Source organism: Oncorhynchus nerka, linkage group LG6, assembly GCF_034236695.1.
Source record: "Oncorhynchus nerka isolate Pitt River linkage group LG6, Oner_Uvic_2.0, whole genome shotgun sequence".
Lineage (NCBI taxonomy): Eukaryota > Metazoa > Chordata > Actinopteri > Salmoniformes > Salmonidae > Oncorhynchus > Oncorhynchus nerka.
In genome coordinates, this window is record NC_088401.1 from 20014045 (window position 1) to 20034511 (window position 20467).

The 20467-nt window shown below is 41.9% G+C and overlaps 1 protein-coding gene across 3 annotated transcripts in view; it reads left to right on the forward strand.

The window, feature by feature from the left end:
* Positions 1-20463, forward strand: part of LOC115130140 (serine/threonine-protein kinase Sgk3-like) — a 35883-nt gene extending 15420 nt beyond the window's left edge. For all 3 annotated transcript variants that reach the window (XM_029660942.2, XM_029660943.2, XM_065019365.1), the window contains exons 7-17: positions 2133-2182; positions 2358-2415; positions 4773-4856; positions 4953-5084; positions 12039-12151; positions 14412-14448; positions 17515-17601; positions 17730-17825; positions 17951-18106; positions 18699-18788; positions 18906-20463. In XM_029660942.2, the coding sequence (XP_029516802.1) occupies positions 2133-2182; positions 2358-2415; positions 4773-4856; positions 4953-5084; positions 12039-12151; positions 14412-14448; positions 17515-17601; positions 17730-17825; positions 17951-18106; positions 18699-18788; positions 18906-19073 (1071 nt within the window). In that variant the 3' untranslated portion in view covers positions 19074-20463. The remainder of the gene's footprint in view (positions 1-2132; positions 2183-2357; positions 2416-4772; positions 4857-4952; positions 5085-12038; positions 12152-14411; positions 14449-17514; positions 17602-17729; positions 17826-17950; positions 18107-18698; positions 18789-18905) is intronic.
* The last annotated feature ends 4 nt before the right edge of the window (positions 20464-20467 follow it).

Below are 20467 nucleotides of genomic sequence, written 5' to 3' on the forward strand. Positions count from 1 at the left end.
TAAAGGTGAAATAAAAAAAATAAAAAAATAAAACTTACAGGCTCTAACCAATAGTGTAAAAAAGGTATTGGGTGAACAATAGGTAAGTAAAGAAATAAAACAGTAAAAAAAACGGCTGTATACAGTAGCGAGACTATAACGGTAGCGAGGCTACATACAGACACCAGTTAGTCAGGCTGATTGAGGTAGTATGTACATGTAGATATGGTTAAAGTGACTATGCATATATGATGAACAGAGAGTAGCAGTAGCGTAAAAGAGGGGTTGGCGGGTGGCGGGACACAATGCAGATAGCCCGGTCAGCCAATGTGCGGGAGCACTGGATGGTCAGCCCAATTGAGGTAGTATGTATAGTTAAAGTGACTATGCATATATGATGAACAGAGAGTAGCAGCAGCGTAGAAAGAGGGGTTGGGGGAGGCACACAATGCAAATAGTCCAGGTAGCCATTTAATTACCTGTTCAGGAGTCTTATGGCTTGGGGTAAAAACTATTGAGAAGCCTTTTTGTCCTAGACTTGGCACTCCGGTACCGCTTGCCATGCGGTAGTAGAGAGAACAGTCTGACTGGGGTGGCTGGGGTCTTTGACAATTTTTAGGGCCTTCCTCTGACACCACCTGGTGTAGAGGTCCTGGATCGCAGGCAGCTTAGCCCCAGTGATGTACTGGGCCGTATGCACTACCCTCTAGTGCCTTGCGGAAAGAGGCCGAGCAATTGCCGTACCAGGCAGTCATGCAACCAGTGTTCCAGCTGTAGTACCTTTTGATGATCTCAGGACCCATGCCAAATCTTTTTAGTTTCCTGAGGGGTAATCGCACCCCTGGGGAGCTCCAGTGTTGACGATCAGCGTGGCAGATGTGTTGCTACCTATCCTCACCACCTGGGGGTGGCCCGTCAGGAAGCCAAGGATCCAGTTGCAGAGGGAGGTTCTTAGTCCCAGGTTCCTTAGCTTAGTGATGAGCTTTGATGGGTACTATTGTGTTGAACGCTTAGATGTAGTCAATGAATAGCATTCGCGCATAAGTGTTCCTTTTGTTCAGGTGGGAAAGGGCAGTGTGGAGTGCAATAGAGGTTGCATCATCTGTGGATCTGTTTGGGCGGTATGCAAATTGGAGTGGGTCTAGTGTTTCTGGGATAATGGTGTTGATGTGAGCCATTACCAACCTTTCAAAGCACTTCATGGCTACGGACGTGAGCGCTATGGGTCTGTAGTCATTTAGGCAGGTTGCCTTAGTCCCTGTGCCCAAGAACAATGTTGGTCTGCTTGAAACATGTTGGTATTACAGACTCAATCAGGGACATGTTGAAAATGTCAGTGAAATCACCTGCCAGTTGGTCAGCACATGCCTGGAGCACACGTCCTGGTAATCCATCTGGCCCCGCAGCCTTGTGTATGTTGACCTGTTTAAAGGTCTTACTCACGTCGGCTACGGAGAGCGTGATTACACAGTCGTCCGGAACAGCTGATGTTCTCATGCATGCCTCAGTGTTGCTTGCCTCGAAGCGAGCATAGAAGTGATTTAGCTCGTCTGGTAGGCTCGTGTCACTGGGCAGCTCGTGGCTGTGCTTCCCTTTGTAGTCTGTAATAGTTTGCAAGCCCTGCCACATAAGACGAGCGCCGGAGCCGGTGTAGTATGATTCAATCTTAGCCCTGTATTGACGCTTTGCCTGTTTGATGGTTTGCCACAGGGCATAGCAGGATTTTTTTGTAAGTTTCCGGGTTAGAGTGCCGCACTTTGAAAGCGGCAGCTCTACCCTTTAGCTCAGTGCGGATGGTGCCTGTAATCCATGGCATCTGGTTGGGGTATGTACGCACGGTCACTGTGGAGATGACGCCTTTGATACACTTATTGATGAAGCCAGTGACTGATGTGGTGTACTCCTCAATGCCATCGGAAGAATCCCAGAACATGTTCCAGTCTGTGCCAGCAAAACAGTCCTGTAGTTTAGTATCTGCTTCATCTGACCACTTTTTTTTAATGGACCGAGTCACTGGTGTGTCCTGCTTTAATTTTTGCTTGTAAACAGGAATCAGGAGGATAGAGTTCTGGTAGAATAAAGATTTAGACTATGGCCTCGCTTAAGTATGTTTGTGTTTTTAACCTAGATCATCTGTTCTCTCTGGTTTGCAGAACAGCTCTACCTCCAGAAATATTAACCTGGGACCGTCTGGAAATCCACAGTAGGTTACACAGTCTCACGTTGAATTGAGGCCTGCAGATATTTCTATTGTGATAATGTGTTTTCTGGATGTCATTTTCCTTTTACGTAACCTTTGCAGGTTGTCGTAGTCATTCATTTGTTCTAAAAATGTCACTGATTTTGTTTGCTAACCTTTTATGTTTTCCACATTTTAGTGCAAAGCCCACAGACTTTGACTTTCTCAAAGTCATCGGAAAGGGGAGCTTTGGAAAGGTATGTGATTATGCATAATACAGTATATATACACACTACCGGAAAAGCAGCCAACAGGTGCTCAGCATATGTGGGAACTCCTTCAAGATTGTCGGAAAAGCATTCCTCATGAAGCTGGTTGAGAGAATGCCAAGAGTGTGCAAAGCTGTCATCAAGGTAAAGGGTGGTTACTTTGAAGAATCTAAAGTCTAAAATATCTTTTGATTTGTTTTATACTTTTTTTTGGTTATAACATGATTCCATATGTGTTATTTCATCGTTTTGATGTCTTCTACAATGTAGAAAATCCTTGAATGAGTGGGTGTGTCCAAACTTTTGACTGGTACTGTAAGTTTTCAGACCCTTTTCTCAGTACTTTGTTGAAGCACCATTGGCAGCGATGACGGCCTCAATTCTTCTTGGGTATGACGCTACAAGCTTGGCACACCTGTATTTGGAGAGTTTCTCCCATTCTTCTCTTCAGATCCTCTCAAGCTCTGTCAGGTTGGATGGGGAGTGTCGCTGCACAGCTATTTTCAGGTCTCTCCAGCGACGTTCGATCGGGTTCAAGTCGGGGCTCTGGCTGGGCCATTCAAGGACATTCAGAGACTTGTCCTGAAGCCACTCCTGGGTTGTCTTGGCTGTGTGCTTAGGGTTGTTGTCCTGTTGGAAGGTGAACCCTCGCCCCCAGTCTGAGGTCCTGAGCACTCTGGAGCAGGTTTTCATCAAGGATCTCTCTGTACTTTGCTCCGTTCATCTTTCCCTTGATCCTGATGAGTCTCCCAGTCCCTGCCGCTGAAAAACATCCCCACAGCATGATGCTGCCACCACCCTTCTTCACCGTAGGGATGGTGCCATGTTTCCTCCAGACGTTACGCTTGACATTCAGGCCAAAGAGTTCATCTTTGTTTCATCAGGCCAGATAATCTTGTTTAACATGGTCTGAGAGTCCTTTAGGTGCCTTTTGGCAAACTCCAAGCAGGCTGTCATGTGCCTTTTACTGAGGAGTGGCTTCTGTCTGGCCACTCTACCATAAAGACCTGATTGGTGGAGTGCTGCAGAGATGGTTGTCCTTCTGGAAGGTTCTCCCATCTCCACAGAGGAACTCTGGAGCTCTGTCAGTGATTATCGTGTTCTTGGTCACCTCCTTGACCGAGGCTCTTCCCCGATTGCTCAGTTTGGCCGGGCGGCCAGCTCTCGGAAGAGTCTTGGTGGTTCAAAACAACTTCCATTTTAGAATGACGGAGGCCATTGTGTTCTTGGGGACCATCAATGCTGTGTTCTTGGAACCATTGTGTTCTTGGGGACCATCAATGCTGCACAACTCTTTTTGCACCCTTCCCCAAATCTGTGCCTCGACACAATCCTTTCTTTGCTCTACGGACAATTCCTTTGAATTGGCTTGGTTTTTGCTCTGACATGCAATGTCAACTGTGGGACCTTATATTTATAAAGGCAGATGTGTGCCTTTCCAAATCATGTCCAATCAATTGAATTTACCACCGGTGGACTCCAATTAAGTTGTAGAAACATCTCAAGGATGATCAATGGAAACAGGATGCACCTGAGCTCCATTTTGAGTATTATAGCAAAGGGTCTGAATACTTATGTAAATAAGGTATTTCTGTTTTATATTTTTAATACATTCGGTAAAATTTCTAAACCTTTTGTGCCTTTGCCATTGAGGTATTGTGTGTAGCTTGATGAGGAAAATGTTTTCTTTAATCCATTTTAGAGTAAGGATGTAACGTAACAATGTGGATAAAGGGAAGGAGTATGAATACTTTCCGAATGCACTGTATTTGTGTCATGTTTCTGCTGTTGGGAAAAGAATACGATGTTATGCAGAAAAATATGTTGGTTGGACAATACTATTTATGTTTGTGGACATGGAAGCCAGTGATTTATGTTTACTATAGTTTGAGGCAATACAAATGTAATGTGACTCAAATGTAAGGCATTTAGTTGACGAAAATGGCCAGCTGTGTCATTTTGACAATAACTAGATTAAATCATTATTCAAATGACAATGTGACTAAGACCTTAATTATATTTTAGTCTAAATTAATAAAACTAGACAAAATCAACAAAAAAGTGCCACAATTAGCACTGCTTTTGTCTTAAAGTAGTTCAATGTGAAGAGAAACTCCACAGCAACACAAACAATGACATTTTTTGTTTGCTCTTACCAGTGTGGTAAGGAATGCTGTTTTACTTCTTTGTCTATCAGTAGATGGCCTTTCCATTTGGGAAGTGATAGTCTTACAGTTCTGTAATTTCACTGCCTCAGTGTTGGAAGTGTATTGTCCCTGATGTGGTAACTGAGGGGTTTTAACTACAATTTAACACCATACTTTTATATTCTCTCCCACGTGAAGGTTCTCCTTGCAAAACGGAAACTGGACGGGAAGTATTACGCAATCAAGGTCCTGCAGAAAAGGGTCATTCTCAACAGGAGAGAGGTAATTTATTCTGAAGTGTTATTACTCTGTTTCTCAATGTTGGGTACGTTATTTCTATGTTCACACCACCAATACAATTTCTCCTGTTTCCACCAGCAAAAACACATCATGGCGGAGCGCAACGTGCTACTGAAGAATGTAAAACACCCATTCCTGGTCGGCTTGCATTATTCCTTCCAGACGACAGACAAGTTGTACTTCGTCTTAGATTTCGTCAACGGGGGAGAAGTGAGTAGTTTCACTCCTATGAATAATGGAGAACCACAGTGTTGTCACTGAGCTCAAGTAGGGAAACTCAGAATAATACAACACCGGAACCCTGCTGAAAAGGTCCCTAGGAAATGACCCCTGACCTGAGTCCCAGTGGTGCTGACCAGGGGCTGGAACTTATTGTCCAATCGTTTCGTTCCGTTCTGACCAGGAAAATAAAGTTCTGAACCGTTTCGTACCAAAAAAGTAGCGGTTTATATCGTTCCTTTTTAAACCTTTGAAATGGTATTTTTTTAATTTTTCAGGTGTGGAAAGAGGTTGGAGGAAGCTTGCCTTGATGGGCATCTTGTTATGACATACATTATCTTAATTAGGCCCACATAATTATACCAACGGAGGAGTGGCTTCTATGGATGAACTTTGAACTTCCGAGTTGGTTTAGCCATGGACCAGAGCTTAAACTTAAACTTAAACACGTCTAACCGATCCCAATCAAAGGTGTTATCACGTGCTCCACTAAGGCAGTTATATATCCTTTGTCCTTGTGGTAAAAAATGTGTGTAATACAAAGCGCAAATTAAAAGTAAGAATCTCTGAGCATCGTAGCACCATTAGTTGCAAAAATGTGATGTACCCAGTTGCAGCCCACTTTTTTGGAAGCGAACCACTCTATTTCGTCCCTTCTCTGTATCACCATCAAACACGTCAACCTCCCTTGGAGAGGGGGTGACCTTGACAATTTATTGTTAAAACAAGAGGCTGCCTGGATCTTTAATTTAAAGACACTTGTTCCCGTCGGTCTCAACGTAGAAACTGATCTGAAGCCATTCTTGTGATTGTGTTTTTGCTATCCATTGTATCTATGATCGTATGTTATTCATTCATGCTTTTTACAAGTTCTATTTATATCTGTAAATCAACCAAGCCACACCTGGCCATGATTACAGACACCTGTCGGTGTCCTTTCAAAGTATATAATCTAGTGACCCGCAGTGTTTGGCATTATACCCTGATGAAGGCGGCTTGTCTGTCAATGTCGGTTATAAAATGAGTGTGAGGCTCTCCTTTTCTTTTTCAACTATTGTAGCCTTAACTAGCATTAAAAAAGTTAATCTATTATTTTAAACATCTCTCCCTAATTTCTGAATCATGCTTGTAACATTGTCAGTAGGCTACAGTAACCTATATAACATCGTCAGTAGTCTACAGTAACCTACATTGGGCTCCAAAATTACTGGCACCCCTGACTGGCAATGCACAAACAATACTTAACAAATATAAACAATATAATTATAGAGAAACTCAAAATACCAACGTGAGAAATACTGTACTTTATTAATGTTTCAATGGAACCCACCAAAATCATTTATTGAGTTAATAAAAAATCAATGTCCTCCAAATCAAGGTTTCATAGTTAATGGCACCCTTAAAGATTATTTTAAATAACATCTACCAAAATTAAACTAGGAATTAAATTCCACTTATTTAAGTGTATCTAAGTCTTAAGGAACTATATTGAGCCATTACATCACTTCCTGTTTCACAAGGGTATAAAAATGAGGTAACACTCATGCAATATCCCTTTGTCATCCAACACCATGAAGAAAACAAAAGAACTGGCAGTTCAAAAGAGACAGATGGTCGTAGACCTTCATAAATCTGGTAATGGCTACAAGAAGATCCACAAACGATTAAATATACCACTGAGCACTGTCAGGGAAATTATTTTTTTTAATCAAAAGATATGGAACAGTTGAAAACCTCACGGGTAGAGGACACATACATTTTGCCCCCCAGGATAGGGAGGAGGATGGCGAGAGAAGCAACACAATCCCCAAGAATCACTGTGAGAGAATTGCAGGCCTTGGTGGCTTCTGGGGTCACCGTCTTGGGGTCACCAGGTTTCAAAAAGCACCATCAGATGCCACCTCCACAGGCTCTTTGGAAGGGTTGCCAGAAGAAAGCCCTTTCTGACCCCAAGACACAGACTCAAGCACTTGGTGTTTGCCAAACGTCATTTAAATTATGACTGAAAGAAGGTGCTCTGGTCAGAAGACCAAAATGGAATGTTTTGGTCAGATACAGCAATAGCATGTTTGGCGTTGAAACAGAGATGTATACACCTCATACCCACGGTGAAATATGGTGGTAGGTCAGTGATGTTTTGGGGCTGTTTTAATTCCAGACGTCCAGGGGCACTGGTTAAGATTAATGGCATAATGAATTCCACCAAGTATCAAGCAATTTTGGCTGACAATCTGGTTGCCTCTGCCAGAAGGCTGGGACTTGGCCGTAGGTGGACTTTCCAACAAGACAATGACCCAAAACATACCTCAAGATCCACACAGAAATGGTTCTGTGACCATCTGTTGCTGGACCTCAATCCAATTGAAAACCTGTGGGCTGAGTGGAAGAGGGCAGTTGATAACCGCAAAACCAAGAATGTGAAGGATCTTGAAAGGATCTGCATAGAGGAATGGTCCAAAATCCCTCCATATATGTTCCTTAACCTTGTCAAACATTACAGGATAAGACTCCGTGCTGTTATCCTTGCCAGAGGTGGTTGCACTAAGTACTAAATGAGGAGTGCCAATACTTATGAAACCTTGATTTTGGTTAAATGTATTTTGTATTAAATAATTGTATGATTTTGGTTAGTTCCATTGAAATTTTAAGTACAGTTTTTCTCACATGTTGGTATTTTGAGTTTCTCTCTATAATTACACTCCCTGTCAATTTTTAGAACACCTTCTCATTCAATGGTTTTTCTTAATTTTTTACTATTTTCTACATCATAGAATAATAGTGAAGACGGCAAAACTATGAAACAACATGGAATCATGTAGTAACCAAAAACGTGTTAAACAAATCAAAATATATTTTATATTTGAGATTCTTCAAATATCCACCCTTTGCCTTGATGACAGCTTTGCATACTTTTGGCATTCTCTCAACCAGCTTCAACTGGAATGCTTTTCCAATAGTCTTGAAGGAGTTCCCATATATGCTGAGCACTTGTTAGCTGCTTTTCCTTCACTATGCAGTCCAACTCATCCCAAACCATCTCATTTGGTTGAGATCGGGGGAATGTGGAGGACGGGTCATCTGCTGCAGCACCATCACTCTCCTTGGTAAAATAGTCCTTTTCCAGCCTGGAGGTGTGTTGGGTCATTGTCCTGTTGAAAAACAAATGATAGTCCCACCAAAACCAAACCAGATGGGATGGCGTATTGCTGCAGAATGCTGTGGTAGCCATGCTAGTTAAGTGTGCCTTGAATTCTAAATAAATCACAGACAGTGTCACCATCAAAGCACCCCAACACCATAACACCTCCTCCGTGCTTTACGGTAGAAAATACACACACGGAGATCACCCGTTTTACCCACACCGCATCTCACAGACACGGCAGTTGGAACCAAAAATCTTCAATTTGGACTCCAGACCAAAGAACAAATTTTCACCGCTCGTGTTTCTTGGCCCAAGCAAGTCTCTTCTTATTATTGGTGTCCCTCAGTAGTGATTTATTTGCAGCAATTTGACCATGAAGGCCTGATTCACGCAGTCTCCTCTGAACAGTTGACGTTGAGATGTGTCTGTTACCTGAACTCTGAAGCATTTAATTTGGCCTGCAATTTCTGAGGCTGGTAACTCTAATGAACTTATCCTCTGCAGCAGAGGTAACTCTGGGTCTTCCTTTCCTGTGGTGGTCCTCATGAGAGCCAGTTTTTTTCATAGCGCTTGATGGTTTTTGCGACTGCACTTGAAGAAACTTTCAAAGTTCTTGAACTGTTCCGTATTGACTGACCTTCATGTCTTAAAGTAATGATTGATTGTCGTTTCTCTTTGCTTATATGAGCTGTTCTTGCCATAATATGGACTTGGTATTTTACCAAGTAGGGCTATCTTCTGTATACCAACCCTACCATGTCACAACACAACTGATTGGCTAAAACGCATTGAGGAGGAAAGAAATTCCACAAATTCACTGTTAATTGAAATGCATTCCAGATGACTGAAGCTGGTTGAGAGAATGCCAAGAATGTGCAAAGCTGACATGACGGCAAAGGGTGGATATATGAAGAATCTCAAATATAACATATATTTTGGTTACTACGTTATTTCATAGTTTTGATGTATTCACTATTATTCTACAATGTAGAAAATAGTTAAAATAAAGAAAAACCCTTGAATGAGTAGGTATTCTAAAACTTTTGACCAGTAGTTTATATTGTTTATATTTTTTAAAGTATTGTTTGTGCGTTGCCAGTCAAGGTTGCCAGTAATTTTGGAGCCCACTGTATGTAACGTCGTCAGTAGGCTATAGTAACCTATGTCAAGTTGTCAGTAGGCTATAGTAACCTATGCTTCAGAGGGGAGGGGCAGGTAGCCTACGCACACCCACTGGCAAAGATTTCCAGCTGGCAGGCAGACACTGGAATACATTTCTGAGGGACAGAGTGCATAGGAGCTTTGTTGTAATTTTTTTTGTGAGACTGGAAAAAAATGTCCGGAATGTAAAATAATGTTATTAACCAGTTCCCATGCTTTTAAAATAATGGTTCTGTTCCGGAACAGTATAGATCATTCCGTTCGGGTTTTGTTCCTCTAATAATTCTGTTATTTTCCAGTTTTCGGTTCTGTTCCCTGAACCGGTTACAACTCTTGGTGCTAACAAAACAGCCTGGTTTTTAATCATAAAGAAGTGTTTTTCAACTTTGGCTGAAGACATTTCTTATGTCCAGTGGTACAAAGAACATAACTCAAGGTAGATTTAACCACTTAATGCTGATCCATGATATGCTACTTGCCCCTATCCCAATATTAAACCACTGATCCTTGATATGCTACTTGCCCCTATCCCAATATTAAACCACTGATCCAGGATATGCTGCTTACCCCTATCCCAATATTAAACCACTGATCCAGGATATGCTGCTTATCCCAATACTAAACCACTGATCCAGGATATGCTGCTTACCCCTATCCCAATATTAAACCACTGATCCAGGATATGCTGCTTACCCCTATCCCAATACTAAACCACTGATCCAGGATATGCTACTTGCCCCTATCCCAATATTAAACCACTGATCCAGGATATGCTGCTTACCCCTATCCCAATATTAAACCACTGATCCAGGATATGCTGCTTACCCCTATCCCAATACTAAACCACTGATCCAGGATATGCTTGCTTACCCCTATCCCAATATTAAACCACTGATCCAGGATATGCTACTTGCCCCTATCCCAATATTAAACCACTGATCCAGGATATGCTACTTGCCCCTATCCCAATATTAAACCACTGATCCAGGATATGCTGCTTACCCCTATCCCAATATTAAACCACTGATCCAGGATATGCTGCTTACCCCTATCCCAATACTAAACCACTGATCCAGGATATGCTACTTGCCCCTATCCCAATATTAAACCACTGATCCAGGATATGCTGCTTACCCCTATCCCAATATTAAACCACTGATCCAGGATATGCTGCTTACCCCTATCCCAATACTAAACCACTGATCCAGGATATGCTTGCTTACCCCTATCCCAATATTAAACCACTGATCCAGGATATGCTACTTGCCCCTATCCCAATATTAAACCACTGATCCAGGATATGCTGCTTACCCCTATCCCAATATTAAACCACTGATCCAGGATATGCTGCTTACCCCTATCCCAGTGTTGACAGTAAACTGTAAACATTTACATAGAGTTTATAGCCTGTTTAGTTTATACACTTCAAAAGGAATCAGCTGCGACCCACTCCCAATCTACCATTTAAGTGTTAAAAAACCCACACATTTCAAAGCTTCTTTTTCAATAAAAGGAACTGTGCAGTATAGGAGGTGGGAGCTGAATTTCCACATTTGAATAAGCACATCCTGGCCATTAGTGCAATGTTAAAAATATTTATTCACATTTTTATGCCATTTTGGGACTGTCAGAAAGAGCCAAAACTAAGAGTAATTGGCAGGATGATTGAAGGTTTGTAATGTTTCTCTAACCTTGGTGTAATGAATGGCCAGTCTGTATAAATATTTTGACAGTATTAAAATATTATAGATGTCTACAAAAAAGCTACTGAGGTCTATGGATTTCCCTGATCCCAGATTTGTAGGCTAACTCCTTTCATTATCGTTGTCATCAGTATGTGCTTTAGCTGGGGGGACTAGGCTCTATCTCCTCCGAAACCACTGAATCTGTGTTGCCTTTCCAGTTTTCCAGAGTGCAGAGGCTAATCTCATAGTTCATGTCATGTTGATGCTAGCACTTAGTTAATCTCCCAAACTTGCTGCTTGAGTCAATTGTAATTGTGATGTGGAATTTGCAGACAGGGCAGGAAGTTTGACCCACGGCTCTGTGTCATGACTCGGCTACAATTGTTGTTAGCAACCTGGGCTAAATATCACTCCATACTCTGTCCGTTCATTTATTATGATGTACTGCCAAAATAAAGGAAACACTTGAGTAAATGAGGGATACAAAGTCTTTTGAAAGCAGGCGCTTCCACACAGGTGTGGTTCCTGAGTTAATTAAGCAATTAACACATCCTATCGTGCTTAGGGTTATGTATAAAAATGCCCAGTTGTGCATTATTTTGGCTACCATGGCTAGAAGAGGACATCTCAGTGACTTTGAAAGAGGTCTCAAAGGAGCATAGGGTGTTTAAAGGGTGTGTGTGTGTGTCAGTCACCAGATCTTAACCCAACTGAACCAGCGTTTTCCACCGCCATGAACAAAACTCCAAATTATGGAATTTCTCATGTAAGAATGGTGTCATATCCCTCCAATAGAGTTCCAGACACTTGCGAATCTATGCCAAGGCACATTGAAGCTGTTCTGGCGGCCCAACGCCCTATTAAGACATTTTATGTTGGCGTTTCCTTTATTTTGGCAGTTTCCTTTATTCCTCTGTAATGTCTCACTGGCACTGTGGCTGTATTCTATCATTCCAGCTTTTCTTCCATCTTCAAAAAGAACGGACCTTTCCGGAACCCAGAGCCAAGTTCTACATCGCAGAAATGGCAAGCGCACTGGGCTATCTGCATTCTCTCAACATAGTTTACAGGTACATGGATTGCGTGTATGTATACAAAACATTAAGAACACCTGCTCTTTCCATTATATCGACTGACCAAGTGAATCCAGGTGAAAGATATGATCCCTTATTGATGTCACTTGTTAAATCTACTTCAATCTGTGTAGATGAAGGGGAGGAGACAGGTTAAAGAAGGATCTTTAAACCTTGAGACATGGATTGTGTATGTGTGCCATTGAGTGTGAATGGGCAAGACAAAGGATTTAAGTGCCTTTGAATGGGGTATCGTAGTAGGTGCCATGCGCAAAGGTTTGTGTCAAGAACTGCAACACTGCTGGGTTTTTCAAGTTCAACAGTTTCCCGTGTGTATTAAGAATGGTCCACCACCCAAAGGACATCCAGACAACTTGACACAACTGAGGGAAGCATTGGAGTCGACATGGGCCAGCAACCCTGTGGAACGCAATCAAAACACCATGTAGAGTCCATGCCCTGAAGAATTGAGGCTCTTCTGAGGGCAAACTCAATATTAGGGCAAACTCAATATTAGGACGGTGTTCCTAATGTTTGGTATACTCAGTGTATGAGTGTGTGATGAGTAACCTTGCCTGAGCATGGGCTTTGGCTCAACAGGCAAACCCGGTCTTGAGGTGTGCAGGAGTCCCAGGTTCAAATCCAGTCAGTGGCAAAGGCTGTATTGGATAAGTGAGTCACCCATGTGGACAGGCTGGCTGGTTGTCTTGGCTCTGGTACACCAGTTGGCTAAAGGTCTGTAGTAGAGAGTGAATGCCATCCTGAGCCAGCTACCACCCGGTTACTCAAACCTGCACCTTAGATTCTGCTGCCCTATGTATGTACATGGACTTGGAATCACTGGTCACTTTAAGAATAGAACACTAGCCACTACTGTTTTACTCATTTCACATGTGTATACTGTATTCTATTCTAATGTATTTTAGTCAATGCCACTCTGACATTGCTCGTCCTAATATTTCTTAATTCCATTATTTTAGATGTGAGTATTGTTAGATATTACTGCACTGTTGCAGCTAGGAACACAAGCAATAATATTTGATTTGAATGTTAGACATGTTCTAAGGTTTCCTATGTCGTGAAACAGTTTCCACATGAAATATCCTGAATGAGAAATGAATGCAACACACATCCCCTTTTTAATTAGTGGGAAAAGTCCAACTTCAAATAGCGTCTTTTGTGAAATTCCTGGAACTTTGATATTTGAAGTGTTTCTTTTTCAAGAGGTCGGCTGTAGTAATGTTTAATAAGTCCAATGTCACTGCTGTCATGGTTGCAGCACGTGTAAAGTCGTTCATTAACGGACGTATTGTTCTCTACCTTTTTTGCCCTTTGTGTTGTTGTCTGTGCCGAACAATGTTTATACCATGTGCAGGTTTTAGTTTTTACATTTATGTTTTTTGAGGTCAGACTTTAGCACGTAGGGTGCACTGATTGGTGTCACCTCAGTATGTGTTACACCTGTGCTGGTTGCCATCTTGTTAGTGGGAAAGTGTTGGAACCTGTGCTGGTTGCCATCTTGTTAGTGGGAAAGCCCTACATGTTTTGTTTTGGTTGTTGGTGAGTGACTGTTAGTTCCCATTCTGTTTGAGCTGGGGAACGTAACGCATGTTTGTGCTGCTACCATGTTGTCTTAGGTCTGGTGTGTAGTGTGGTGGTGTCTCTTGTCATGATGTGTGTTTTTGTCCCACATTTAAATGTTTAATCCTCGTCCCTACAGGAGGCCGTCATTGTAAATAAGAATTTCTTCTGAATTGACTTGCCTCGCTAAATAAAAACATGTGAAGTCAATTTTCCCTCAACATGGGTCTGTCCCCATAGTCCCTCAAGCAAACCACTTTGCCTGTCGTTTCAGTTTGTGTAACCTTTAACTAGGCAAGTCTAGAACAAATTCTTATTTTCAATGACGGCCTACTGGGGAACAGTGGGTTAACTGCCTTGTTCAGGGGCAGAATGACAGATTTTTACCTTGTCAGCTCGGGGATTCGATCCAGCAACCTTTTGGTTACTGGCCCAACGCTCTAACCACTATGCTACCTGCCACCCCCGGTTTAGTGTAATGCTGGTTCAGTGACTCATGTAAATTGATATCAACTGGATGCAAATCGCTGGGATTAAAGAAACCTCTCTTGATGATTGTTTTGATATCCTCTGTTGCCCAGAAGTAGGAAGATAATAGCTCTTGTAATCCATTAAGCACAGTTCTATTATCCAATATCAACAACGTTGGATAATGTTCATGTTTGTTTTTTCACAGGGACTTGAAGCCAGAAAATATCCTTCTCGACTTTGAAGTAAGTGTGACATCCTAACTAATTTCCAGTGCATAAGTCATCTGTTTTATATGTGGAGTAGCTTAGGGCTGTATGCAATCGAAACTGCATTAGCAATCTTTTTGCTTAACAACTGCCTTCGTACAAATGTATCTTGACAACTGAAATCCTCCTCCCATTAATGTAGTTTACCTGGTATTTTAACATTACCCCAAATAATTCTGCATATCAGTTTAACCTCAAGGAAAGTGTTTACTTTAGTTTAGCCTTTACTACACTGAAAAAAATATATAAATTCAACATGTTGGTCCCATGTTTTCATGAGCTGAAATAAAAGATCCCAGAAATGTTCCATATGCACAAAAGCCTATTTCTATCAAAATGTGTGCACACATTTGTTTACATCACTGTTAGTGTGCATTTCTCCTTTGCCGAGATAATCCATCCACCTGATAGTTGTGGCATATCAAGAAGCTGATTAAACAGCATGATCATTACACAGGTGCACCTTGTGCTGGGGACAATAAAAGGCCACTCTTAAATGTGCAGTTTTGTCACACAACACAATGCCACAGAGGTCTCAATTTTTGAGGGAGCGTGCAATTTGCATGCTGCCTGCAGGAATGTCCACTAGAGCAGGAATGTCCACAGAATTTAATTTCTCTACCATAAACCACCTCTCACGTTATTTAAGAGAATTTGACAGCACTTCCAACCGGCCTCACAACCGATTATGTGTAATGTGTTGTGTGGGCAGGCGGTTTGCTGATGTCAACGTTGTGAACAGAGTGCCATGTGGTGGCAGCGGGGTTATGGTATGGGTAGGCATGAGCTACGGACAACGAACACAATTGGATTTTATCAATGGCAATATGAATGCGCAGAGAAACCGTGACGAGATCCTGAGGCCCATTGTGCCATTCATCCTTCGCCATCACCTCATGTTTCAGCATGATAATGTAGCAAGGATCTGTACTCAACTCCTGGAAGCTGAAAATTTACCATTTATTCCATGACCTGCATACTCACCAGACATGTCACCCATTGAAAATGTTTTGGATGCTTTGGCTCAACTTGTAAGACGGCGTGTTCTAGTTTGTGCCAATATTTGTTATTGTTATTTTGTTACTTTTTATTTTATTTTTTACTTTAGTTTATTTAGTCAATATTTTCTTAACTCTATTTCTTGAACTGCATTGTTGGTTAAGGGCTTGTAAGTGCTACTACACCGGTTGTATGCGGCACGTGACAAATAAAATGGATTTGATATCCAACAACTTCGCACAGCCATTGAAGAGGAGTGGGACAACATTCCACAGACTGATCAACTCTATGCGAAGGAGATGCGTTGCTCTGCATGAGGCAAATGGTGGTCTCACTAGATACTGACTGGTTTTCTGATCCACGCCCCTAACTTTAAAAAAAAAAAATATATATGTTTTATCTGGGACCAACAGATGCATATCTGTATTCCCAGTCATGTAAAATCCATAGATTAGGGCCTAATAATTTTTTTTAATTGACTGATTTCTTTAGATGAACTAACTTTGTAAAATCTTTTAAATTGTTGCGTTTTTATATTTTTGTAGAGTTTAAATGTTTTCCGTGTTTACTACTAAACTCAGCAAAAAAAGAAACGTCCTCACACTGTCAACTGCTTTTATTTTCAGCAAACTTAACATGTGTAAATATTTGTATGAACAAGATCCACAGACATGTAACTAACAGAAATGGAATATTGTGTCCCAGAACAAAGGGGGAGGGGGGCTGTATGGCTGGTGGAATTGTCATGCTGGAGGTTCATGTCAGGATGAGCCTGCAGGAAGGGTACCACATGAGGGAGGAGGATGTCTTCCCTGTAATGCACAGCATTGAGATTGCCTGCAATGACAACAAGCTCAGTCCGATGATTCTGTGACACACCACCCCAGACCATGATGGACCCTTCACCTCCAAATCTATCCCGCTCCAGAGTACCGTCCTCGGTGTAACACTCATTCCTTGAAAGATAACCGCGAATCCGACTATCACCCCTGGTGAGACAAAACCGTGACTCGTCAGTGAAGAGCACTTTTTGCCAGTCCTGTCTAGTCCAGCGACGGTCGGTTTGTGCCCATAGGCGACATTGTTGCCAGTGATGTCTGGTGAGGACCTGCCTTACAACAGGCATACAAGCCCTCGGTCCAGCCTCTCTCAGCCTATTGCGGACAGTCTAAGCACTGATGGAGGGATTGTGCGTTCCTGGTGTAACTCGGGCAGTTGTTGCTATCCTGTACCTGTCCCGCAGTTGTGATGTTCAGATGTACCGATCATGTGCAAGTGTTGTTACACGTGGTCTGCCACTGCGAGGACGATTAGCTGTCCGTCCTGTCTCCCTCTTAGGCGTCTCACAGTACGGACATTGCAAATAATTACCCTGGCCACATCTGCAGTCCTCATGGCTCATTGCAGCATGCCTAAGGCACGTTCACGCAGATGAGCAGGGCCCCTGGGCATCTTTCTTTTGGTGTTTTCTCAGAGTCAGTAGAAAGGCCTCTTTAGTGTCCTACGTTTTCATAACTGTGACCTTAATTGCCTAAGCTGTTAGTGTCTTAACGACCGTTCCACAGGTGCATGTTCATTAATTGTTTATGGTTCATTGAACAAGCATGGGAAACAGTGTTTAAACCCTTTACAATGAAGATCTGTGAAGTTATTTTGAATTTGACAAATTACCGTTTAAAGCCAGGGTCCTGAAAAGGGACGTTTAGTCATTGGAAAAAATTATGAGATGAATGTCTCAAACTAACCAATCCAACAGGTTATAAAGAAAGCATGTGTCTGTGGTGAAGCCTAAGTCTTCACCAGCTAACACATCTCACACGAATGGCAGTGTCATTTTCAGTTTAGAAGAGAACGTTTGTGATTTGATTGTTTAACTAATGCGTTTCCTGACCGGCCTTATTGAGACTGAGGAAATTGCGAGTGTCCTGAGAGTTGGCTACTCTGGCCAAAATTCCACAAAGAAAATGTATATTCTTCAGTTCTGACTGAGGATAATGGTGGCAAACACTGTCTAAAATTGTCCCTGACTCCCGTTCTTTAAAGGGACATATAGTTTTGACGGACTTTGGATTGTGCAAGGAAGGCATTTCCCAAGCCGAGACGACAAGCACATTTTGTGGGACACCTGAGGTAATGTTGAACATGTTTTCCAGGACAGCATATGTAATAAGGCATAATAACCTTTTTTAATGTCTGGACCACTGTTCTGGATTGAGACTGAAAAGGCCTGTCATTGCTAATTTATTTAACCCCCCTAGTACCTAGCTCCAGAGGTCCTGAGGAAACAACCGTATGACAACACAGTGGACTGGTGGTGTCTAGGATCAGTGCTCTATGAAATGCTCTTTGGCCTGGTGAGTTACAGTAGTAGACATTGAAAACAGGCACAATATGTACGGACAGAACACACCCTTGACATAATGCCTGATCACACACTGTCTTAACAGTAACACACATCTATCTCCCCTCTGTTCTACAGCCTCCGTTCTACAGCAGAGACACCCATGAGATGTATGAAAACATCCTCCACAAACCCCTGATGATGCGTCCCGGAGCGTCCAACACGGCCTGGTCCCTCCTGCAGGCTCTACTGGAGAAGGACGGCACACACAGACTGGGCTCCAGAGACGACTTTGTGAGTGGTGACCCTCACAGCATGGCAGTGGTTTATGGTTTTATGTCACCCATCTCATTTAGTTGTGAAAATATTCCAGTGACCCAAGACTTTTTAAATACTCCAAACTCACTAAATACACACAAATTGACCTTCCTCGAAGTCACAAGAGGTTGGTGGCACCTTACTTGGAGAGTGCGGGATCATGGTGTGAATGGAGCGGAATAGTTGGAATGGTAACAATTACATAAAACCTATGGTTTCCAGGTGTTTGATGCCATTCCATTTGCTCCGTTCCGTCCATTATTGTGAGCTGTTCTCCCCTCAGCAGCCTACAGTGCTCTAGATCCCAAGCTACCATTTATTTAAGTAACACAGCAGTATGCTTCATAGTCTCACAACTGTGACTCATGTATTGCTGTAGCTGATGGCATCTGACTCTCTCTGGTGGAGAAACATTGTCATGACCAGGAGTTGCTCAATAGCTGCAGTGTCTGGCAATGTTCATTTCTTCTTGGCAGATGGATTGCATTACATCGCTTTCATCAGTATGAAGTAATAGCATTTGCCTTGGTTGTTCTAGAACTGAAAAATATCTATTCTCTTTTTTCAGAATGAGATCAAAGCACATAACTTCTTCTCTGCGATCAAGTGGGATGACCTGGAACAGAGAAAGGTTCCACCTCCATTCACTCCCAATGTGGTAAATGTTCTCAGGGTTACATGTGATTCTGATGTATGGCAACACACGGCAGATGCAACACCAGACCACAAGCATGAATGAACTGATGTTTGTTTTTTCCTCTTTCCTGTTTTGCAGAATTCTCCTTACGACATCACAAACTTTGATCCAGAATTCACAGATGAGACCGTTCCAAACTCTGTGTGCTATACTGAACATGCCATAGTCAACGCCAGTGTAATGGAGGCTGATGATGCCTTCCTAGGTTTTTCCTACGCACCCCCCTCAGATGACTCCTTCCTATGAAAGACTTGCTGTGAGAACCTGCCCCAGAGTTCTGTGAAATTGCCTTAATTTTATTTTTTACAAGGAGCACGTGTGCACCTAAGTTGAAAAATGTAGGTGCACACAAAGAAATGTAGGACCACATTGAGAAATATTTGAGGTAAGAAAGCTACAATCCTTAATTATTCTAGGCGAACTGGTGCTCCTAAATAAAAATTCCATGTCGCACAGCAAAATCTTAAGGCATATATGCGATCAAAATGGATGCACTGTAGAGCCTTGATCTTAACCCAGTATTATTCTATCCTGGTCCTGGAAATCTATAGGGTATGCAGGATTTGTTCCAGCCCAGTAGCTTGTTGATGGGTGTATTTAGGTGTGTTAGTGCTGGTCTGGAACAAAGCCTGCACACCCTGTGTGTCTCCAGGATCAGGACTGAAAAACACTACCTTAACCTGTCCTAAATATTTTGAATAAAAGGGAAGAATTTATATTGTGGATGAACCCGTTTTGAGAAAAGCCAAAGTGAGCAGAATTTGTGATCAGACAGCACTTATGAAAAGGGTTTGGGTTGCAGACTGTGTCAAGAAACCTTTATTTTTACCTAATGATATTTATATAACAAATTATATTTTTAAGAAATGTTGGCCATATTTCTTTCTTGACACATGTATTGGTTGTTGGCTCATGTCCATTTTGGTTCTTTGTTTGAAGAAACGAGGACATTCAGTGTGATGTCAGGGTGGGGTGGGTAAAAAAATAAAAATGTCTCCGAAATAAAATAAAGTGGCGAGTTGGGATGAAAGCGCTTCCTCAAAATCTTTTCGTTCCACTTTAAAAGCAGACTTTGTGGATTTAATGAAATGTCAGTGAACATGTCATTTATATGCTTTCAGAACAGCTAAAAGGAATTGTTTTGTCTCTTCCAATATCAAAAGATTTATCCTAACAAGATCACTGGTTAATGGTATATTTAGAAAGTGCTTGTAGTAGGTTTATTTATAGATTCATTGTTCATTTGTGGTGGGGGGGGTTCTCCGTCGGAAATACTAGGTCACGGAATATAGTCTTGTGTTGACAGAGGTCATTTCAGTTCAGATGTTCATTGTGTGTGTTTATATAGACCTTTTCTGTAATGGCTCCAGTGACTTTACTTTGCAAACAGGTGCTGCGCCATCTGATTTATTTCTGTGGTTTGCTTGCCTGTCTGTGTTTCAGTTTACAAACTCATAATCTTGCCTTAATTGACACTCAAGATATTCCTTAGAAATCCTCACAGAAAACCTCAACCACCAGACTAGGATTTCCATACCATTTCTAACTAACGAGTGTTGTCAACATGCCTCATTGTTCAATACAATGCCTTGGATGTACTGTACATTAAAATAATAATTAAATGAACCAACAAGTTTGTT